At 38.0% G+C, this 22,327-nt stretch overlaps 2 protein-coding genes across 9 annotated transcripts in view; both read right to left on the reverse strand.

The window, feature by feature from the left end:
- The window catches only part of trmt12 (tRNA methyltransferase 12 homolog), a 183,678-nt gene that overhangs the window by 88,276 nt on the left and 73,075 nt on the right, over positions 1 to 22,327 (reverse strand). The gene's annotated exons all lie outside the window — the stretch shown is intronic.
- The window catches only part of ebf1a (EBF transcription factor 1a), a 130,862-nt gene that overhangs the window by 3,716 nt on the left and 104,819 nt on the right, over positions 1 to 22,327 (reverse strand). For 2 of the 8 annotated variants that reach the window (XM_051860181.1, XM_051860182.1), the window contains exons 11-16: positions 19,254 to 19,342; positions 8,916 to 8,981; positions 7,559 to 7,736; positions 6,408 to 6,587; positions 4,245 to 4,439; positions 2,740 to 2,962 (exon numbers count right to left, since the gene is read on the reverse strand). In XM_051860181.1, coding sequence (XP_051716141.1) covers positions 2,775 to 2,962; positions 4,245 to 4,439; positions 6,408 to 6,587; positions 7,559 to 7,736; positions 8,916 to 8,981; positions 19,254 to 19,342 — 896 coding nt within the window. In that variant the 3' untranslated portion in view covers positions 2,740 to 2,774. Of the gene's footprint in view, positions 1 to 2,739; positions 2,963 to 3,019; positions 3,092 to 4,244; positions 4,440 to 6,407; positions 6,588 to 7,558; positions 7,737 to 8,915; positions 8,982 to 19,253; positions 19,343 to 22,327 lie in introns of all 8 variants that reach the window. The other 6 variants (XM_051860186.1, XM_051860184.1, XM_051860185.1 and 3 more) reach the window with 3 other exon arrangements.

Genomic DNA, 22,327 nt, shown 5'->3' on the forward strand with positions numbered 1-22,327 from the left:
AATGCCGTGGCATTAGCCCACCAGATGCACTTCCTAATCCACGTAACCATATATATTCATACCCTAGCTTGTGATCGCCCTTCTACGCGATCACAAGCTTCTGTTTACCCCTCTTCCTCCCCAGCACCACCTGTTGAGGTCTGCTACGGGGGCTTTAAAGGATTAGTTCACTTTGAAATGAAAATTATCTCAACTTTTACTTACCCTCAAGCCATCCTAGGTGTATATGACTTTTTTGTTTCTGATGAAGACAATCGGAGAAATATTAATAAATATCCTGACGCATCCAAGCTTTATAATGGCAGTGATAGGGTTCAATGAGTATGAGCTGAACAAAGTGCTTCCATCCACATCCATCCATCATAAACGTGTAGGTAAGCGATGCGTTTGTGTAAAAAAATAGCTTCCGCCACTATTCCGCCTTGTATACGGAAGCTCGATATTTGACTTCATAACTTGTTAAATATGGATATTTATTTTACACAAACGCATCGTTTAATTACAGAAGGCCTTTATTAACACTCCAGAGCCGTGTGGAGCACACGTTTATGATGGATGGATGTGGATGGAAGCACTTTGTTCAGCTCATACTCACTGAACCCTATCACTGCCATTATAAAGCTTGGATGCATCAGGATATTTATTAATATTTCTGCAATTATGTTCATCAGAAAGAAGAAAGTCATATACACCTAGGATGGCTTGAGGGTGAGTAAAGGTTGGGCTAATTTTCATTTCAAAGTGAACTAATCCTTTAATATATTCTTGCAGCAGCATGTCCTTTATGTATGTTATTTTAATTCCAATCCGATCTCACTGCAATCCGTATGACCTCAATTGTCCTCAATTTAGCAAAAAACGTACGTATTTTTATGAGTTACCAAATTCGTATGAATTCATAAGAATTACCTACCCCTAACCCTGCCCTTAAACCTACCCGTCACTGGGGTTCGTATTAATTCATACAAGTGAAGTCGTACGAATTTGTACGAATTACCACCTCGTAAAATATGTATGAATTGGAGATAGCGTTGTTTAATTCTTATATTTGCTCAGCAGCAGCAGCGTAGCAGATCTTGTCCGCCAAAATCAAGCATATGTACATTCCATGACCCATGCCAATAATTGCCATTTAAATAATTCAAGCTGAGAGTTGTCGTGATTGAAATGGTTTTAGTTAACGATTATAACCCTGATATGGTTACTGAGGTGTTGTGCCACAGTTCTGAAATACATATACGCAAAGAAAAGGGTTTAAAGACAATGCACATGGATCACATCCAAACAACAGGGTAGAAATATGGCTTCAATCAGCTGAAGGAGGGACAGAGAGACTAAAGAATGCATAAGTATATCCCATAATTCACAGTGCTTTCGATCACACTGAAGCTGTACATTAATCAGAAGGATGTACAATTCCCAGCGAGTGGGTGAGGATAATCTTTATTCTGTATGATCCACCTAAGGTTGCAGGTCGTCCGTGTTTAATTGGAGTCATTGTCAGGATAAATAGTGACTTGCTTTACAGGCTGTATATCAGTCTCCCCATCAGGGAGCCATTATATGAACAATTCATCAATCCAATTAGTGATAACACTATAGGACGGCTTCGCAACGCATTAGCTAATGCTTCTCTCCCATGAGGACAAAGCTCCACGGGTTCGGAGGAGACGTTCAGGATATTCTTACAGTCGGAGGGACTTTGCATTTACATCAAGAGCGTAGAGGACAAACTCAAGAGCGCTAAAAAGAGTACGCATGCATTTGTTAGCTATTTATACTCTTAAAAATGACTTTCATTGGTGTAATCCAGTATAATCCAGTCATATTAAATAATATATTTGACTTGAATAAAAAGAGGTCATTTAAAGCTGTTTTTATTTGACTGTGTAGGGTTTCGCCTGTGTTTCGATGAGCGACTGAGTGTTTATTTCATGTGCCTATGGGGACCGACGCACATTTATGCAGACATCATTTTTACGAGACAAATTACAAACAAACAGCTATGCTAATAAAAAGTGCATGCAGTGTATACATAGTCCGACCCAAATTAACGTGCTTGCCAACACTTAAACAAAAATAGCTTGAGCTTAGATAAATAATGTTTGTTCTCAAACACTAAACATTGTTCAGTCAAACATTAGTATCACTTCTATTCATTATTGGCCAAGAGGAAGGAAGTCCCATGAGCACCGAGCCGGGTTTTTCTCTCTATCGCTCTCCACATTCAGCAGGCCACATCACCGCACCAGATTTTTCATGTAACATATTGGCTTCCTATTGATTTCCTCTCTCTGGTCCCTCATCTCTAATTCCTGGGTTATTTCCTGAGTGTCTCTGCCTCATTTGGAATGGAAAAAAAAATGAGTGGTGACCGACAATCGGTCATCGGGTCAGAGTGCTGAGTGCATATCAACATACGGAGAGGAAGCACTCCACGCTCGCAGATAAGAGATGTCTGCCTCAAACGCTCAATTACTTTAATATTGTCTCACTGTGGATGTCTAGATATTTCAGCTCAACACCCAGGGCCAAATGCTACGCAGAGTAATTGTCATGAATCAGAGGAAGCTGATTATGGCTTTGTTTCAGATAACAGTGAACATATGTCTTTTTAGATGTCACATGAGTGTATTTATGTAGCAGGCTACAACTGCAAACTGAACAAATGCCCCAAGTATTTTCACTTTAAAACAAAATAATATATATAATTTACACATTTTTCTTTTTGAGATTCACCTTTTGGATTTTTATATTGATGGACTTATGGTTAGTTAACTGACAAAACCGCCAAAAAACTCTGAGGAAGACTTGACACAGGAAACAGGAAGTTGGACAGGAAATGAAACACATATGGCATGCTCTTCGAGACACGCAGCAGGCCCCTGGTGACCGAGCAGAAGTGAGGAGAACGAGGGACGATGAAGGGAGAGGATGCTCTGACAGTCATGCTGATGGATGGCTTAATGGATAGAAAGAGAGGATGATGAAGAAAGAGTGTGAGACAGGTGTAACATACTTCAGGAGAAGGCCAGTCCCTGCAGGGAGCTGGCGGTGGAGTACTTGCTAGAGTCCACAAAAGATTGATCTACTGAAAGCAGAATGAAGAAGCAGGGGGAAGGGGAAGGAAGATGAAGGAAACAGAAAGAGAGAGTTATTTTTTTAAGTACAACGAGAGCTATTGGGTCAGAGAAGCAAATGTAAAAACAGATTATCACAAGTTAGGACAAACTGACAGCTGTCTAAGTGTTAGAAGGTTGTAGATCAGACACACGAGCGCTGTTTCAAAACAAGTGAGCTGCATCACTGGCTACTGCCTACATAGGGAGCTGCCTTTTAACTGGAATGGTACCTCATAAGTGACTATTTGGAAAGCTTTACATAGGCAAAGATTCCTTGCGTCATATAAACAGTGCTCTGCATGGAAGAAAAAATAGTTTTTTCGAAGGCAGAATAATTAGGTTATTGTCATTTTGAAGGCAGCTCACTAGGTTTTGGAACAGAATGTTTAGAAATAATACAGCACAGAAAAATCCATTTAAAAAGAGTATGAAAACAGTAGCATACATGTACATATACTACCATTCAGAAGTTTGGGGTCAGTAAGATTTTATACATTTTGAAGGAATGATTACTTTTATTCAGCATGGAAACATTAAATTGATCAAAAGTGACAGTAAAGACTTACATTGTTGCAAAAAGATTTCTATTTCAAATAAATGCTGTTCTTTTGAACTTTCTATTCATCAAAGAATCCTGAAAAATGTAAGTTTCCACAAAAATATTAAGCAGCACAACTGATTTTAACATTGAACATAATAAGAAATGATCATTGAGCATCAAATCAGCATATTAGAATGATTTCTGAAGGATCATGTGACACTGAAGACTGGAGTAATGATGCTGATAATTCAGCTTTGCCATCAAAGGAATAAATTACATTTTGCAATATATTATAATAGAACTAAAACTTTAAAACTATTAATATTTCACAATATTACTGTTTTCCCTGTATTTTTAATCAAAGAAAATGCAGCCGCAGCCTTGGTGAGCATGAGAGATTTGTTTTTCAAAAACAATAAAACATCTTACTGACCCCAAACTTTATACACACAAATCCTAAATATGCACACTTTTCTTCATCACATTTGTTTATTTTAAGTAACAGATTTAAACCTAATTTTTCCATTTGTGCTTGCCCTTTCTTGGATAGGTCAAGCTTTATATTCTGCTGTGCCACTCACCTTGGAGGCCGTTTCCGTTGGCACTAGTGCAGGTGGGGGGTGGCGAGGCCTGGGGCCGCACGACGGGAGCAAAAGCGCTTTTCTGTTTGACTGCAGACACCATGTTGGCCGGAGAGAAAGAGAAGATGCCTGAGGAACTGCTGCAGTTGGAGGGAAGACTGGTGGAGGAGGCCATGGTGGGACTGGAAGGAACAACTGAGGGACGGGAATGAACGAGAGGGAAAAGGGTTTAGGATAGGTCAGAGCATACCTCATAGTCCTGTACATAACGTATAGGGACTGAACACAAACCCGTGAAATATTTGTCTAGTATAGGCCAATATTTTTTATAATGGGCACTGATGAAAATGCTAGAAGATTAAAAAAAAAGTGATTTAAAAAAAAATAAAATATATGAAAATTTATATTTAATGTCAAATGATTTATTTTATAGTATTCTTTGACTGCACAAGCTCCTCTCCTCTCAGAACAACATTAGCGCTGGTCCCTCCCCTGCCCCGTCTCTACCGCCTCTCCTTTTGTCTATTAATACCCTAAGAGCATTTTCCCCCTCAACGATTTTACAATTACTCCTGTCGTATTTCAGCTGCTCTCTTATACGCTGATCTACCTTTATTGTTGTTATTATTCTACACTTAAATTTTATGGCACTTTTCCAAGTAAATTCTCCTGATAGTGTCATAATCCATTTATGAAGGCCTAACTAATCAATTAATGAAAATTGGAGCCCACAAAGCCTGCTCTCTCGCATTGATTGAAAGTGTCAGCGTGGAGTCAGTGAGCCTGTTAAAATACTTGTTAACATCTCGAAATCAAAGTACCGAAGTTGAATTGCTTCTCCTGCAATTAGTTTATTGATTTAATTAAGACGCTTTAATTTAGAAGCTGTGCAAGAAGATTGGTGTTATACGAATGGCTAAGCATTATAGACAGCGTCTGATCATGACTGAAGAAAAGAGTGGCTGGGATTATATTTCTACTCTTAAAGAGACACACACAATAATAGCTATGACTGTTGATCCGACTTATGTCTCTAGCCAAGGGGCATCTAATATTTTAGAGGGGGCTCCTGTGGCAGGACTGGCTCACTTGGTGGTCTGAGTGAAATATGATACAGGCGTAAGATGTGTTAATGTTACTACAGTTTATGTTTAGCATGCAAGGACCCGTTTGGATATTATATATACATATATATATACTACCGTTCAAACGTTTGGGGTCGGTAAAATTTTTAAAATGTTTTTGAAAGAAGCCTTTTATGCTCACCAAGGCTGCATTTATTTGATAAAAATTATAATAAAACTGTAATGCTGTGCAATATAATAATTTAAAGTAACAGTTTTCTATGTGAATATAATTTAAATTGTAATTTATTAAGCTAAATTTTCAGCATCATTACTCCAGACTTCAGCATCGCATGATCCTTCAGAAATCATTCTAATATATTGATTTGGTGCTGGAGAAAATTTTTTTATTATTATAAATGTTGAAAACAGTTGTGCTGCTTAATATTTTTGTGGAAACATTGATACAATTTTTTTTTAGGATTTTTTAATGAACAGTTCAAAAGTGCAACATTTATTTAAAATATAATTTTTTTGTAACAATGTAAAAGTTTTTACTGTCACTTGATCAATTTAATGTGTCCTTGCTGCATAAATAATTATATATATATATATATATATATATATATATATATATATATACACTCATCCATCACTTGCAGTCAAACCAAAAATTATTCAGACATTTTTTATATTTTTGTTATATTTTTACTAGTGGGTGCAGGACACTATAGTTCATTTATGTAAGTGAGGATAGCAAAATAAAGTAAACTGTGACATATTATACCCAAAAATTCTTCATACAGTGGACTACCAGTAAAACCAGTAAAAAATTTGGAACCAAAAATTATTCAAACACTTTGACCTGACCATGTTTTGCTTAAGTGTTATCTGACATAATTAAGATTTATTTTTTCTGACACAGTTTAACTCTGAGATCTTGTCATATTTTATTATCATTTTTTTAAACTATAGTGAATAAACTGTATTAATGAATGAAATGTTCAAGGTGTCTGAATAAATTTTGGTTTGACTGTATGTGAATGCTTATATTTATGTGCAAATGACTCAAAAGGGGTTATAGAAGGTCAGTACTCACTGGCATAAGGAGAGTTGGCAGCAGAGCCGTTGAGGAAGTTGGGCGATCCTCCCAGCGTGGTCATGCCTGTGTTTCCATATCCATTCATACTGGTAGAGACGGTACTGTAGCTACTCTGCTGGGGTGTCGTGCTGGGTACGTAACCGTGAGGGGATACACTGCTCGTGTTTCGACTGAAACCTAAAACACACACACATAGGACTGAGAGGAGCCAAACATGACATAGAAAATACAAAGATAGAATAAATAAAGAAACAAACAGAATCAGCTCTTGGTCTCCATTGACTTTCATTGTATGGAAAAGAACACCGTGAGCATTCTGCTGAATATCTCCTTTTTTGTTACACAGTAGGAAGTCATACAGGTTTGGAATGACATGAGGGTGAATGAATGATGACAAATTTCATTTTTGGGGCGAACTATTCCTTAAAAAATTATCTGTGTGTCAGTAGCATACGGAGACAGAGAGGACAGGAGGAGGATATGGACTATAAATATACATTAAACGCTGACATGGGTGAAAGCAGCAGGAAGTTCTCGCTCCAGGAGTCCCCGCTGTCTGGTACAAAGGCAGCGCTCATCTCTGCACTGCTTACTATTCATTCTCCCTTTTCTTTAGACAACTGATACATTACTGCTGACTTAACACAAATCATTCACTGTCACAGAGGCCAAGGAATGCTGAGGCAAAGGAGCCTGGAGGTTCAGGGCACATTGCTGAACGGTTGTATCTGTCTGCATGCTGTCTATCTCACTAGTTTTCACCCACTTCCCCACGCAGCAGACTACAGACTACTGTGGCACACTTTACTGGGACTGTACAGAATCACTCTTAAGTAGAAAGGATTTCTGATGGAAAGACTGACAATGACTTATTAAATACACTGCAGCAATATTTCAGCACATTTAGCGCCTGGTTAAACTGGTTTATGGGTGTTTAGTGAATAAAACACAAGGGTTTGTGCTAAAATACCACACATAAAAGTGAATTCACTGTTTAGTCTTTCTAGATATCTCTCTTTGTGCGCACACACACTCAAGCACAAACTCTCATATTCAATCACAGTAGCCTAGGATTAATCTCGGTCTCAAGTGTTTTGTGAATGGCCAAAAAATCTTGAGGTTTTAAAATTGATGTCAGCTCTGCTCACCCTGATTGGCTGCTTGTGTGGACTCAGACACATTGACAGCGAGCTGGCTGTGGAAGGAGTTGACTCCCATCATGCCAGTGTGGACTGAGCTGTTGGCCAGACCTGGCAGCTGGTTGTGTCCACGTGGGACGTTGTAAAGCGCCTCTGCGATATCCGCTGCTCTTTTTAGAATGATCTCCTGTGAGGATCAACAAAAAAATGAACCAATGCCATGATTAGAAGGATATGAGTAAGCCAACAACTGCCTGAAAAAAACAAAACAAAAAAAAAGCACCCTCCTTCAAATTATAATACAGTAAAAATAATGGTTTGATTGAATAATAATATTACAATAAAATAATATCACAATAAAATGCATTAAAAATAATATATAACCAAATGAATACATGAATAAATAAAATTATAATACTAATAAATAAATAATATAAAAAATAACAGCAAAATTTATATTTTTATAAAATACTATGAAACAATTTAAAAACCCAAAATATATCCATTTTACCACTGCACCTTACTGTTCAGTAATTTAAAAGTTTTCTTAAAAAATGAAACCTACGCACAGGCAACTCATGTGTTGCCACCTATTCAAATATGATCATATAAATCAGTGAATTAGAGGGTCAATATATTGTTAATACTAAAGAACCAAATCTAGAAGTAGAATCAATACAAATTTCAAAGAGGTTTTTTTTTATCTGCCAGTCAGTCTAGATAGAGAGCAAAACACAGTAGTTTGGGGTGGAGGGGAGTAGGGCTGCACATTTTGGTCTCATAATTCACCCTCATAAAGATGACAGGACTGTGTGGAGGTTGGGGGGATAGGGGTTCCTGAGAGAGAACTCTCTGAGTGGGTTGATGACTGGAGTCATGCTCCATCCACTGCCCAGCCTAAATAATTCAGCATCACTGCACTCATGCTCAGCTCAGCAATCGATGAGCATATGCCCTCACTCGCAGTTCATAACTGATCTAACATTGAAGATGCCCTTGTGGTCCTTCAAACCAATGAGAGAGAGCTCTGGAGGAATTGCGTTGGGGGATTTATGTTGATGAAATATGTTAGGGAATATTAGAGAACAAGTATATGGCCTTAAAGCTCTGCAATGGCCTTAACTGGGAACAAATGCTTATCTGTAATGCTAAATTACATGAGAATGGTATTATTTACACTGATCCTGTACCACAATCTTAACCCTAATTACACAATTTGCACACTCTCAGTCAGTTCTAAAATGTTATAGTAAATTTAGTATATATTTTAGTCACAAATTATATATGAATCATGATTTCTGAATAAGGCCCTGTGCATCTAGAATGTTTATGGTCTTAAGTCTTGTCCTGTTCAATTGAATATTACCTGATTATTGTGTGGCATCCCATACAGAGCTTCCACCAGGTCTGCTGCCCTCTTCAGAATCACCTCCTATAAGACAGAAAGATTATATTTTTCCATTTGTCAAATGCACAAAACATGATCACTAGATCAATTTACTTAATACCTGACAGAAATGGTCTAATTTTCAGACAATATATCTGGCTTCAAACAATAAAAAAAAAAATATTTGAAGACATATTCTCTGAAAACTAGTCTTTAAAAACATGTCATTATTTTACAAAACTGAGCATTTTAAGGATGTTTACAAAGAAAGATTTTTTTTAAGTGTGATTTAATTAACCAAAACGTTTAATTTTTCTAGTCTATTTCGCGACTCGACCGACACAAATAGACTTACAGTACAATTACTACAGGATCAGTCCCTTTAGAACAATATCAGGTTAAGTGCTTTGCTAAAGGGCACAATGCTAACAGGGGACCCTCAGTTCATAGATCGCCCCTGACAGGGTTTGAACATGTGACCTTTGGATTGCTAGCCAATAGTCCTGACCACAACTCCCCTACACTACCATTTGCAGAGGAGGTATGTCTTAGAAAACACCCCTGTACTTCATCTAGCACTTCCTACCAACAGTACTGCCACCGATTCCATGTATAATACATGAATACAAACACATTTATAGCAAATACATGCATGTTAGTACATGCAAACGACCGCTCCGCGGGAGGCATGGGCTACAGTAATGCTATTTTCCTTCCAGGTAATCGACTTTCACTTCCATAACCAAAAACCTATTTATTACCAACCTTTTCACACATTAAACATTTATTTACAGTGTTCTTTACACTGTGTATTCATTTCCTTTCTTCCAAGCCCTCTTCTTCTCTTCGTTTTTTTTTTTTTTTAAAACCCTGAAGCTCCAGTGGAACCCTTTTTAAAAGTTAATGTGCTGGTGCTGAGGAAATAAGCTCGCAGTGCGACAACCAGAAAATTGTTCTCACCCTCGGCGTGTAACCCTCGCTGCGAACAAGCCCCCGAGCATGTGTGCCTGCCTGCCAGCCGACATATTGCCTTTCAATCAGCCCCCTCCGCCTCCCACCGGCGGCCCCAGACGCAACACACAGACACGAACATGACGAGGGGGTCAGCAAAGCAATAAAGATTTTTAGTGCGCTGTCCAAGGTGCTAAATTCACTCAATAATGGGAGCTCTGGCACTGCGTTAACCCCTCGTTAGGGGTGCTTCACGGGGGAGGCGCCCGTCTCCGTTCGCCCGGGCTCGGGCTGGGTGATTGAGAGAAGCGCGGGAGCCTGGGGAGGCCTAAAGTGGCGCTTTAGTATGGATGTGTGACTCCGATGGGTTCTCTTCTCCTTTACCTTCTTCTTCGTGGGATGGAGTAAGAACATAAGGGATGGGAAGCATTAGTCCATGGCTCGGTCCCCTGCTGCACCGGCACTGTGTCATTTATCCAGTACACCTCTACACACACCTCATACTCTCCTCTACTTCTCTCACGTTCGCGCTCGCTCTCCTTTGTTAGAAGGTCTCGTCCCTACCTATCGATCTCCTGTCATTACGATATTGGGGGGTGGGGGAGAAATCTGTTGAGAGGGCAAATCCAATAAGGAAGGGGCCAAAAGTTTGTCCAGATAAACAAATAAATGCTATTAGCACGGGCCGTGTGTGGTGGCCCTGTGTCTGGAAGCAAAGCCCATTTCCTGGGCGAGTAGCAGTGCTTCCAGTAAGGGCCGAGCAGGGAGCCAGGAGCGGTAAACAGGAAAGAAACCTGATCTTGGATCTGCGCGTCTGTATAGCTGTCTATCAGTCAGAGCCATCATAACCCGGGCTCTATCCTCAATCCTCCCCCCTTCTCCACTCCTTCAGAGCCATGAGCTATGAGGACCCAATCTCCATTTCGACCCATTCGGAGTGTCTTTAGCACCCTGACAGGTGTTTTCCAGCTTTGTTTTCCATCACCGTGAAAGCTGCGATGTATATATACACTCATAGTAACACATAAGCACATATAAATGTGAATGTGGGCAACCAAACAACCCCAGGCATAGTGTTTCGAAGAATATAATATCAAATAGCCACAGCGCAGCACCGTAAGGGCCAGCCTGCACATTAATGTGCTCCGGACATTGAATCTGTTCCTGTGTGTAAATTATGGTGGCTGGTAATATGATATACATTCATTAGGAAGGGGACTGCTGAAAAAAAAAATGAAATAAGGCCCGGGTCACATCTGGAATGTTAAGGCAATGGCGTCTGCACATTTACAAGGAAGCCAGGCCTGTAAAAACATGATAAATTTATTCCTGTGCTTGTTCATTTGCAATTTTATCATCTCCTAATGTTCTATTAGAGCAGTAATACCAGCGGGGTCACCATCGTCACTCATGTGGAACAGAGTGATGATGTCATACTTCCTGCTCTGCTCCCCTGACCTCATGGACTGCTGGTCTTGAGGAGGTTCTGATTTTATTAGCTTAACTGAAGTCCCTTACACGTAGTGCTGTGCAGTCACAAACTCGTTTATATATATTAATATTTATATAAATACAGCCTTTAGTCCATAGCATCTCAGAATTGTTTCTAAGGCTGTCAACTGACTAAAATTTTTAATAAAATGAATTACATGATATACAAATTGATTAATCAAAATTAATGACATTTATTTGCATAGCAATGTTTGTTGGTAAAGCAAAGAAGACATTGCATTAGAGCAGCAGATAAGTTTTTAGGAGTCAATATACTGCTTAATTTATTTCCTTATCTGTGGCAAGCAGGGCGGGGCTGAGAGCCATGGGAACGGAGCTTGGCCAGTGGCGCAATTGCTAATAAGCGTCATCTGTGCGCCACACCAGATTCAAGTCTCACGGAGGATTTTGTCATTAAAGTTTAATTGAATTTTGAAAAATGTGTCAAGACTTTATATTTCCTTGAATTAATCCTAAGGTAGAAAAATTAATTTATATATATATATACACAGTATATAAATGTGTGTGCGTGTTATTAATTATATATTTAAAAATATAATAAATAATAATAATAATACTGATTATAAATATTATTTATATTATTAATAATTATTATTAATCATGCCAAAATAAACGTTAACTTGACAGCCGTATTGCAAATATTCAAAAACAATTTTTGAATAGAATAATTATTATTATTAATATTATTAATCATGCCAAAATAAACATTAACTTGACAGCCATATTGCAAACATTAAAAATGAATAGAATTCTAAACAAATTCTAGAATATAAGGACAGCGCATAGTATACTGTTAGTATATAGGGTGCACCAAATGCAAACCCAATCCAAGTGGGATGTACATATAATCTGTGCAAACTAACCACACAAACTCACATGCCTCTATCAGTTTGCAATAACTGTAAATGCTTGGCTCAAACAGTAACCACACCGGTGTGTAATGTCATGCTGTTTATACCCACCAAGGCTGCAATCCATTTTGATGAATGAGGGCTATCATATAGTGAGCCTTTCCTTATCCTGACAATAATCTAATCTTCAGTTTCAAACGCACCATTTGTCGCTGATGTAAGAGATGAGATACTCCAACCTTGAGTCAATACAACTGCGACGGTTCCCAGAACAATGTGTTAGGTTTTAATCTGATAGAAAAGTGTCTTTACCGTAATAATCATAAATGTATGACAGCCTTATGACAGAGTTAGTTACGGGCAGCATAAGAGTACAGTGGTTCATCAAAAATATGGTTTGTGGTGTTATCATGTATGACAGTTAATATGTTTGCATGCATTTTCGTGAATTTAAGTGAGGAACTACAGCAGGTTCAGCCAGTTTTTACGGTACATATGGTGTCACACATGTGTTAATCACCTTTGCGTGAGGTAAACTGTGATTTATGCAAGAGTGCATTGAGTGAAGGTAGCCATCACATTGTGTAGATGCAGTGAATCGTGTGAAGTAGAGCAGAATGTCCATTCCATGTGTATGAGCACAGCTGATGCGCAGTTCTTTGACTTTCACAGATTTGAGTTTGCCTGCTCTGTCAAATGTATTGCTCAACATGGTAGCTTAACCACTGTGCTTATCTAATGCAAAATCAAATATCCTTAGTCTCCAATCTCCCCCTCCTCCTCCATGTCTTTCCTCCATCAATATCTGCCCATCATAAATATCAGTCACTGTGCTCTTTAACTAATGTGACTTCATTGCATAATTCATATTCTCTCCGGGCCTCAAAGGTTACTCTCTGAAAGTCAATAATAACCTGTCTGTCTACGTCTGCATAGTACGACAGCGGAGTGCAGCCACCAAAATTCTACAAAGACTGAAGGTCTGGATCACATACTACTCAATGACTTATATGACAAATACTATTTGTTAAGAAAAGTTTGTGAGATCAGTGATCTCCAACTTTGCTTGCTTTGGCTTGGGAAACACTAGGTAAACTTGTGCAGATTAAGTTTAACTACATCCATATTCACATATTTTATAGTGGTCTTATGGATTTCCCACTAATGTATAAAGAACATGCTGCACCGCTACCCAGAAACAAGAGATTTTTCCTGGAAGCACAAATTGAATTCTGGACCCTGTAGAGTTAGCCAAGGGGGATCAGGTGGGTGTGAAGTGACAGGGAAAATGTGGGAAACAACACCGACAGAGGAGATGAAGAGAGACCAAACAAGGCCGCAGCCTGGATGTGCTGAATATGGGCCAGGTGCATTATGGGATGCAGTTTCTCCTTCAAAAGGTTCCCTACAAACACTATAAATATATCTATCTACTATAAAAAAAGAAAAGAAAATATTTTATATTAATTATTTTATATAGCCACCCCATAAAAAACACTACCCATAACACACACATAAAAAAATACATATATGTGTGTGTGTGTGTGTGTGTGTGTGTATATATATATATTTATAAAACGGTTAGTTCCTGTCCTTGATTCTGATTGGTCAATACCTGTGTTTTATTCACGATAAAACAAGGCTATGACCGCTTCACCCAACGGTTCTGTGTATCACTACACAACACCCTTAGCAACCACTCTTAGCAACGTAAACTGTTTGTTCTCAATTTATATTGTTCATTGAAGCTTACTGTATTATGTAGAAGAGTATTGTGAGAAAGAGATAGATTGAACGAGTTTATCACCTGCATTCAGATTTAGCATTTTTGTTCATAATAAAAACTATGTTTAAATGTCCGATGTATTATCTTGTCCTTTTAACAGTTAAGGGGTTTTCCCGTGACTGACAGTCAAAGCATTTGTCAGTTGCGTCTTGTTCCATGTTCACTACAATTCAGTCTTTTCAATATAAAAGTCTTCGCTACTGACTGACACACTCATAAAGACAGTCTTTTCATGGTCAGGGACTATTTTTTATGGCAGAAGGAAGGCTTTTAGTAATATTACTTAATGAAAGTTGCATTGATATATATTTTTTTGGCTTTAATATTTCTATTGTGTGGCAACCATTTTATAAAAGTAATAAGGTAATCGAGGCTAGTGCTGTATCGTGAACAACGTCCTTAAGCCGTGACTTATTCATGATACAGTACAGCCTCGAGTACCTTACTGCTTATGTATATATATATATATATATATACACACTACATAAACTTACTTTAATTATATATATATACTTCAAATGTACAGCTCAAGTATATTTTAATTAATCATGAAAGTATGCAAATACATTAATATGGTACTATGATATTATTGGCCAATCTTGCGTAAAATGCAACACTTAGTTTTATACAATATTTAGGTTAACAGGAGGCTCCTGCTTGACCTCTGGAGACACAAACTCTTGGCTTGAAATCAGATATCCTCACTATCACCAATAGTCCTGTTTCAAGAGACTTTAGATGCATTATTTTTTTCCAAAATATCACAGAAAAAAACATCTTGTTGAACCATCACTGCGTAATAAATTTGCTGGCCTGGATAACATAGTAGCATGCTTGTTCAAGGACTGAGAGAAACAAGTTAACCTGCCGTGTTCCACACTTGGCCCTCACCTGTGATTGAGTCCAGCAGTTTAGAGAAGTGCCGTCAACAAACTGTTATTGCCTCAATAAAGGGCAAAATCAATAGTGCTGAAATGAGTGGCTGGGCGCAGTAGCCGACGCTGTTAATATCTCGCTGAGAGTGTTCGAACGAGAGGAGGAGGGACAGAAAAGGGAGGGGAAGACAGAGAGAAAGAGAGGCATACAACCTCATGTACTTGAGGATATCAGGGTAAAATCCATCTGCTAACACCAACCTTGTCTCGACAACCAACCGGGCATGTAAAGCTACACAGAGAAATTATTTCTCATTTACCCTTCCCATGTTCACTATCTCTATGCCCTCTTTCCTCATGCTGCTTTGGCTGCCTCTTCCCCCTTGTGGTGACTCAATTATTGTTGGGTGAGCAGTAATAAAGTGAGGGCTGTGGTGCCTTCGATCGGCTGACCTGTGAGAAGGCAGCACCGGACAGCTGACTTCACCATGATGGATCACCCAACTCGCTCTCTCTCTCCCTTCCTGCCTCTGTTCCTTTTGTTCTGTCTCTCGCTCTCTTTCTCTGTCAACCTGTCAAGACCCAGGACTAAAGCTGTAAATGTTAGTGTGTTGTTGAATGGTTTGGGCTATTGTTTTCCATGTGATCTGCATTCTCTGAGGATAAACATTAACTAATTAGGCATACAATAAGTCATTTCAAAGACCTACCATGAGCTCTGAGGATGTTAAGTGATAGCATATGTTTCTGTAGAAGCCAAAAGTCAGTGTGATTTCAACTACACTACCCATAATCCTGAGGGCTTATAAACACAGGGATGATGATCAATGAAACAAGGAACAGGTGTGTATCTAATCAGAAACCATAGCAACAAACAATGAAACGTGAACTCAGGCAAACAGTATCAAGGAAAACAAAACAGAACAGAACCACGACAGTAAATTGTATTAATTATTTTTCCTTTGAATGATGGGTATTTTTCTTATCTCATCGGAAAATATTTGTTTCTTGTTTTAAGCACAAACATCAATGAATTTTGTTAAGATTTCTCTAAAAACAAGACTGTCATTTTCCTTTTCAAGTGAAAAACAGAAAACCTGGTACACGAGCTGCTGAAAAAGTGAGCACGTACTCCAGTATCTTAATATAACAAACATCTAACTGCTTCCTCAGGGACTTCCCCTATACCTGACCCTGAAACTATCTTGCTGAGTAGTTTTGCCTACCTGTTTTATTCAGCACCTCTAATAGAGTGAGGTTGCTTACTAGTGGGCCAATCCACCCTATTCATTAAAAGGTAAGGAATCAGTTAAAAAAAATATGGGCAGCCGTTAAGCAGGCTCTCTGGGGAGAGCAGTCACAAGTGTATTCTGGTTTGCCTCCGTTATGCTGAAAACAGTGGGAAAGATGTGACAAGTGACCCTGGCCATGACCCACCTAATGCATTCAGCTTCATCATCAGCCCAGGAAAATTAGTCCAAATCAAGCCAAGGTTAAGACCACAGAGAGCATATGTGAGCAACATGTTGCCCCAGTTTCAATGAAAATTACCAGTCAGTTCTAATATGGCAGACAGAGAAAAATAATAATCATGGGGCAGATTTAACTATTCCTCTTTCTGCAGAGAAGCTAAATTCTCTGACAAGTAAAACAGGGTTCCCAAACCTTTCCTATGACTTTTGATGTTGACTTTTTTTAAACAATAATTTCATAGAGATTACACTAAATATACATTTTTAAGCAAGCAAATAATTTTAAAGCTGAGCAATAAAAAAGTAATAAAACAAATTTAAATTAAAATTTAAAATTAATGACATTTTATTACATTTTTTCAGGATTATAATTTTATGAATTTGGAAATGGAAATCACAATTTTAAAATATCTTGCCTGATATTTACAGATGACTGTGGAAACCCTCAATATGCTATGTCTAGCAATTTATATTTTCATGTATATATATATGTAATCTGTCATTATAAGGGGATATTCCTATCTTCATCAGTGACATCAATGAGTCAGTAATGTAATAGTTCCCATCAACATTAGGAGGGACGAGTAGCAACACATGTCTGCTGCTGATTTTTACAGGGCCCTTTAGTGGGCCAGCACAGTGCTCCAGTACACGAAGGAGGGTGAGTGTGTGTGTATGAGTGTGCGTGTGTGTGGTAACACAGGGTTCAGACTGTGGGACTGCAGAGGAAGGTATTCAGACAATGTCCATGTGGTTCATTAGGGAGTAAGATCAAACGCCATTGCCCCGTTTAGCCCCACTGACAGGAGACAGAAGATCTGTCCTCTCCTCACCAGCTGGGGAATGGGCACTAACACGAGGGATGAGTGAGAGAGTGAGGGAAGAGTATGAAAGAAAGAATTGAGAGATGGAGGAAACCTACATCAATTAGCTGCAAAGAATAAATGAAATGGAAAATTTCCCAAAATTGTTCATGACATGTTTATTTGTTAAGCTACAGATAAAATGTATAGCAAATATCACCACACACTACCAGGCAAATGTCTGGACACACTGGACTTGACTCTAAATGATCAAAATTTTCCTTTTTTTTATCCTTTAGATCATAAAGTAGTTTGCATTCAAATATAAATTATTTTTTAAATAGAAATATATTTAATTGTTTATTTATTATTTAGCATCTAGTCAAATATAAAGTGTGCCTATAAATGATGTTAAGACTTTTAAATTATTTTTTTCCCAACTGGATAGTGAATGAAAAGCTTTCGTAGTTTTGATGACTATTGTTATTATAAAATGTGGATTATAATAATAATCATTATTATTATTAATGAGTGTCCACACTTTTTATTGGTTGTGTATAATTTAAAACCTTGCCTGATTAGTTGATAATGACAGTTCAGCACCCACGACACCCAATGACTTTGTGCTATACCCCATAACCAATTTATTCCCAGAGTGCATGCAAAATGTTAACTTTGACATCACAAAAGGAACAGCTATGATAGCACTTCCTGTCAAACACTCCACTAAATCACTAAACTAAGTGCCACAAAGAATAAAAAAAAGGAGGAATTTTTTTTTTTATATTTAGCTAAAACTAAAACCATAAAAAATATTTAATTGAAATCGTTAACTGAAATAAAATATAAAAAAGCTAGTTGCCAAAGCAGCAATTATAATTTTCATTTAGTTTGCTTGATGTACTAAAATAACTAAAACTGATATATAATAGTATATAATAAATATCATAGTATCTGATGTGTGGTGCAGGTCACATGGGATTATTGTAACAGTTGTGATTGCCAACTGTAACTGCTTGGCCACCAACTCTACATTTGCCTGATTCCTCTAGATTGGCTTTGGTTTGATGCCGCATTTGTTGACCCCGTGGTCTAATTTGATGTGTTTAAGGTGTAATGGATTGGGAGGTGGCTCATGGGACGTGAATACTGATGGCCCAGCTTTGATACAGAGGGCTGCTAACAGCACAAGGTCAGTCCTGAGCGTGAGCAGGCCCAGCCAGCAGCCAGCTATAATTACTCTTTTTTTTTTTTTTTTTTCTTTTACACTATTAAGTGGTTCTGCTGGAGCGGGGCTCTAGGGTATAGGACACACACAACAAGATAAAGTAATGTTTATTTATCCCTCCCAAAGGATCCATTTACTTGGCCAGCCTCTCCTTAAGAACCATGCATGGAGAGAGAAATAAACACCCAACTGGGTCCACAACTGGGCTCCTTTCACTGAGAATACTGAACAAAACTGCATGGGATTGAATATACAGTATATAATCTCTGAACTGATGGAGTCTGTAATGAATGCTTCAAATAACAAGACCATGTTTCAGCTAAGGCTACCGTGGTAAATGGAAATCAGGACCAGTGTGTTTATGTTAGTATTTGCTCTGTGAAAGGAAAAGTGAACTACTGAAATTTAAGTCACCAATTAAAGTCAACATTTAAACCCATTTTACTTGTATAATGTGACATATAATAAGAAAATCTGGATGGGACTTCTTTGGGAATTGAATGGATTGTTAAAAGTAGGTGTCATGTATCAGAATGGGGCCAGAATGAATGCTAAAACAGTGTTAGCTAAAACAATGCCTAAATAGTTATTTGGTTATATATATATATATATATATATATATATATATATATATATATATATAATAGTTATCATTATATCCAGTAGCCTGTGGGGCCTAACTGACGTCAGTAGAAAACAAGTTGTTTCAAAGGATGATCTCTGTAATAACGCAGCAATGAATTTTTCACAATAAGCATGTATTCAGAAAGTAAATAGTGACTTCATTTTGACTTTAAAGCAAAGAAAGCATAACAGTTATGTCATGTAAGAGAACTGACCTTTGGTAAGCGCTCAGGGTCGCCTGGGTGTCTAGGGATCACCTTCTGTAGCCGCTGGAAACCGTAGTCAATAGTGGGTTCATTCAGTGCTGCAGGAAAAGAGAAAATTTAACCATTTTACCGCAGTGAAATTCAACACCCATCTGCAATTACCATTACAAAGAAATGTATATAAAACATAAGTGTCATTTCCTTCAGACCTCAATACAGTTCCAAAAAACACAAAGTAGAAAGCAATAAAATGATAACTAAAGTATCAAATATTATGTTTCCTAACCAGCTGCCAAAATATCTGTATCAATTCCCACTATGCTTTAGCCGTTTGCAACCACAAGGCACCACTTTATGAATAAAACAACACTTGAGCAGTTTGTGTGAATGGATCTTATTTTTGCAGCCGGTGCAAAGGCACAACCATCATGCACAGCTTCACAAACCGGTCATGAGCAATGAGATTTGTGACAGATTCAACTGCAATGCAAATGCTATAGTTTAACAGCAATGCAACTCTTCTTACTTCTTACAAAAACTTGGGATACAGTAACACTTACAATGGAAGTGAATGGGGCCAATCTGTAAATGTTAAAATATGTCTCAATGGTATAGCCCCAAGATGTAAACAATATGCATGATTTTAGCGTGGATAAAAAGGTACTTTTAAAATTATTTTTGTCTGTGTAAAGTTATATAAAATTTTACGACAATGCAACACTATAAACCATACTATAAACCATATAAAACGACTGTTTTAACAGAAGAGTGAATTTAAATGCTTTTATAAAGACTTTAGCTTCACATTTCTACTTTTAAATCCTGCCAAAATGTTTTAAATAACTTCCATTTTAAGTGTCTCACCTGTAATCTAGATTAAAAAATAACAACAAAAATAACAACAAGAGACCATTTGAAATTATTATTTGTTGTAATCTACATTATGCCACAAAAGCTGTTGACTGAACTTAACTTATTGAACTCATAATATTCCTTTAAACACATACATATTTACATCTGATATCATGAATCAGCAAAAAGTTATTTATACCACAACTAACAGAGATCTTATGATGACCAGAAGCAGCCAGATCATTTCATCTATAAGCAAGATTAAGATTAACTACAAGGCGCCTTTTTAAATTTGCTGTCCTTAAACAAACTCCAATAACTAATGCTGGATTCAACTCCCTCTTTTGTTTTGTTTACATAAGCCCCACTAATCTGCAAAACAAATCTATAGACCACCGTTATGAGCAAATAATTCAATTAAAGTTTTCATTTCTGTGTAGCGGCACCTCCCACTCCTCAGAGGCCCACAGACAGCTTCACGAATGCTCGCTGAGGACAGAGCAATAAGATAATATTGAAAAAGGAACCCGATCTGCATGATAGGCCCAAACATCCTGCACGGGTGGACCACATGGTGGTTGGCCCGATGTTTTTCTAACCTCCCTGGATTGAGCGGGGCTTTCACACTGAGACAATGGGTCTTTCTCCAGCACTGGCCCACTGAGCTTGTTTGTGTGTTTATCTGTTGTGGTGCTAAACTCCAGCCCTCAGGGGCACATTCACACAGAGCCCTTCTGTGATTCACTGAGACAGAGTAAGAGATATACAGAGAGATATATGTCAGCAGAGATACTGATATGCAGCATGCAGTACAGTGGCCTCAAAAGTATTTGGTCATTTAAGCTATGCTTAAAAATGTATGAATTTCACTGCATTAGATAAATATCAAACCAAGTAGCAAGACCTTTCCTCATAACTGGTCTGTCCCTTATGTCACTGTTCAAGGTGATTTTTAATGGATGTACTGACAGAATACTATCAGAATAACCACAAGTATAATTCATCATAACATGGTTAATATGTTCCACTTTTATTTTCTTTCCAAACAGTACATCAATTGTTTTAACATTTTAAACATAAATCTCTTTTTGTGAAGTGTTTATCGTTGAAATGTGTGCTTACGCTATACCACTTCAAAACAAATGGCACTTGATTTAATGCAATGACATTCATACACTGGCTTAAATGTCCAAATTATTATTAATGTTATTAATTAATTATTAAGCTGGATTTATGCTATATATCTGGTGCACTAATTATTATTATTATTTTTACAAATTTGAAATCAGATAATGTAGAGTTTGATATATGTGTCAAAATCTCTTTAATTCACCCTGAACTGTTTGATAATTTCTTAAGCACTTAATATTAGCAAATACAACGAAGCACAAGTTGAATATAAATTTTTCCACACTAGAAGGAAGTCAGTGAAGAGGCCAAGACCTGACTTTAATACTGTAATAAAATGATTTGGGTATGTGACATAAGATACCCAAGAGTCATTCTAATAATTGTTCACTCTTCACACACACTTTCCCTCTCTTTTTTTCTTTCATGATAGACTGACCGCCTCTCTTTTGCCTGAAGCGTCAAATCTCAAGCAAAACGGAGGAGGAGCAGCAAAAATAGCAACTGAAGACTAGAGTCCTCTGGCCCTCAGTTAATTGTCCTGCTGAAGATGGGGGTAAAAAAAAAAAAAAACAGAACTGTAACAGCCCCACTCTCTTCCAGCCTCCCTTCTGTTTGCCCTGTAGGCCGCAGCCTGGACGTTTCCTGAGGGAGTTCGTCCAGCTCCCCTCAGCTCCACAGCTGAGAGGACAGACTGTGGGCAGCCTCTGAGTGCAGTGGAGTGGATTCAGATGGCCAAGGGCCCAGACAGAACCAGACCCCTGGAGCCCAGAACACAAGCTGTGCCCAGCCTGGCCATCCTCCACTGGGGAACAGGGGCAGCTCTGACAGTACATCAATGCCTCTCAATACAACATTGAATGGCAGGTGGGATCTATGGCTTTATAAGCACAAGCAAATGCTGGTCTAGTATCTGGTTGAATAAAGCTTGAAAAATACATTAAAAAAGAAAGAGATTATTTGTAAAAAAAAACACCAGGCTGCATCCAAAATAACTCTATAAAAAGTCTTGTTTACTTTTACAATAAGCCGTAACTTCATTAAAATGTGGTTGACATTGGATAATAACAGTAGACTTCATGTGGCGAGACACAGCAGGGCTC

Source organism: Ctenopharyngodon idella, chromosome 14 (assembly GCF_019924925.1).
Source record: "Ctenopharyngodon idella isolate HZGC_01 chromosome 14, HZGC01, whole genome shotgun sequence".
NCBI lineage: Eukaryota > Metazoa > Chordata > Actinopteri > Cypriniformes > Xenocyprididae > Ctenopharyngodon > Ctenopharyngodon idella.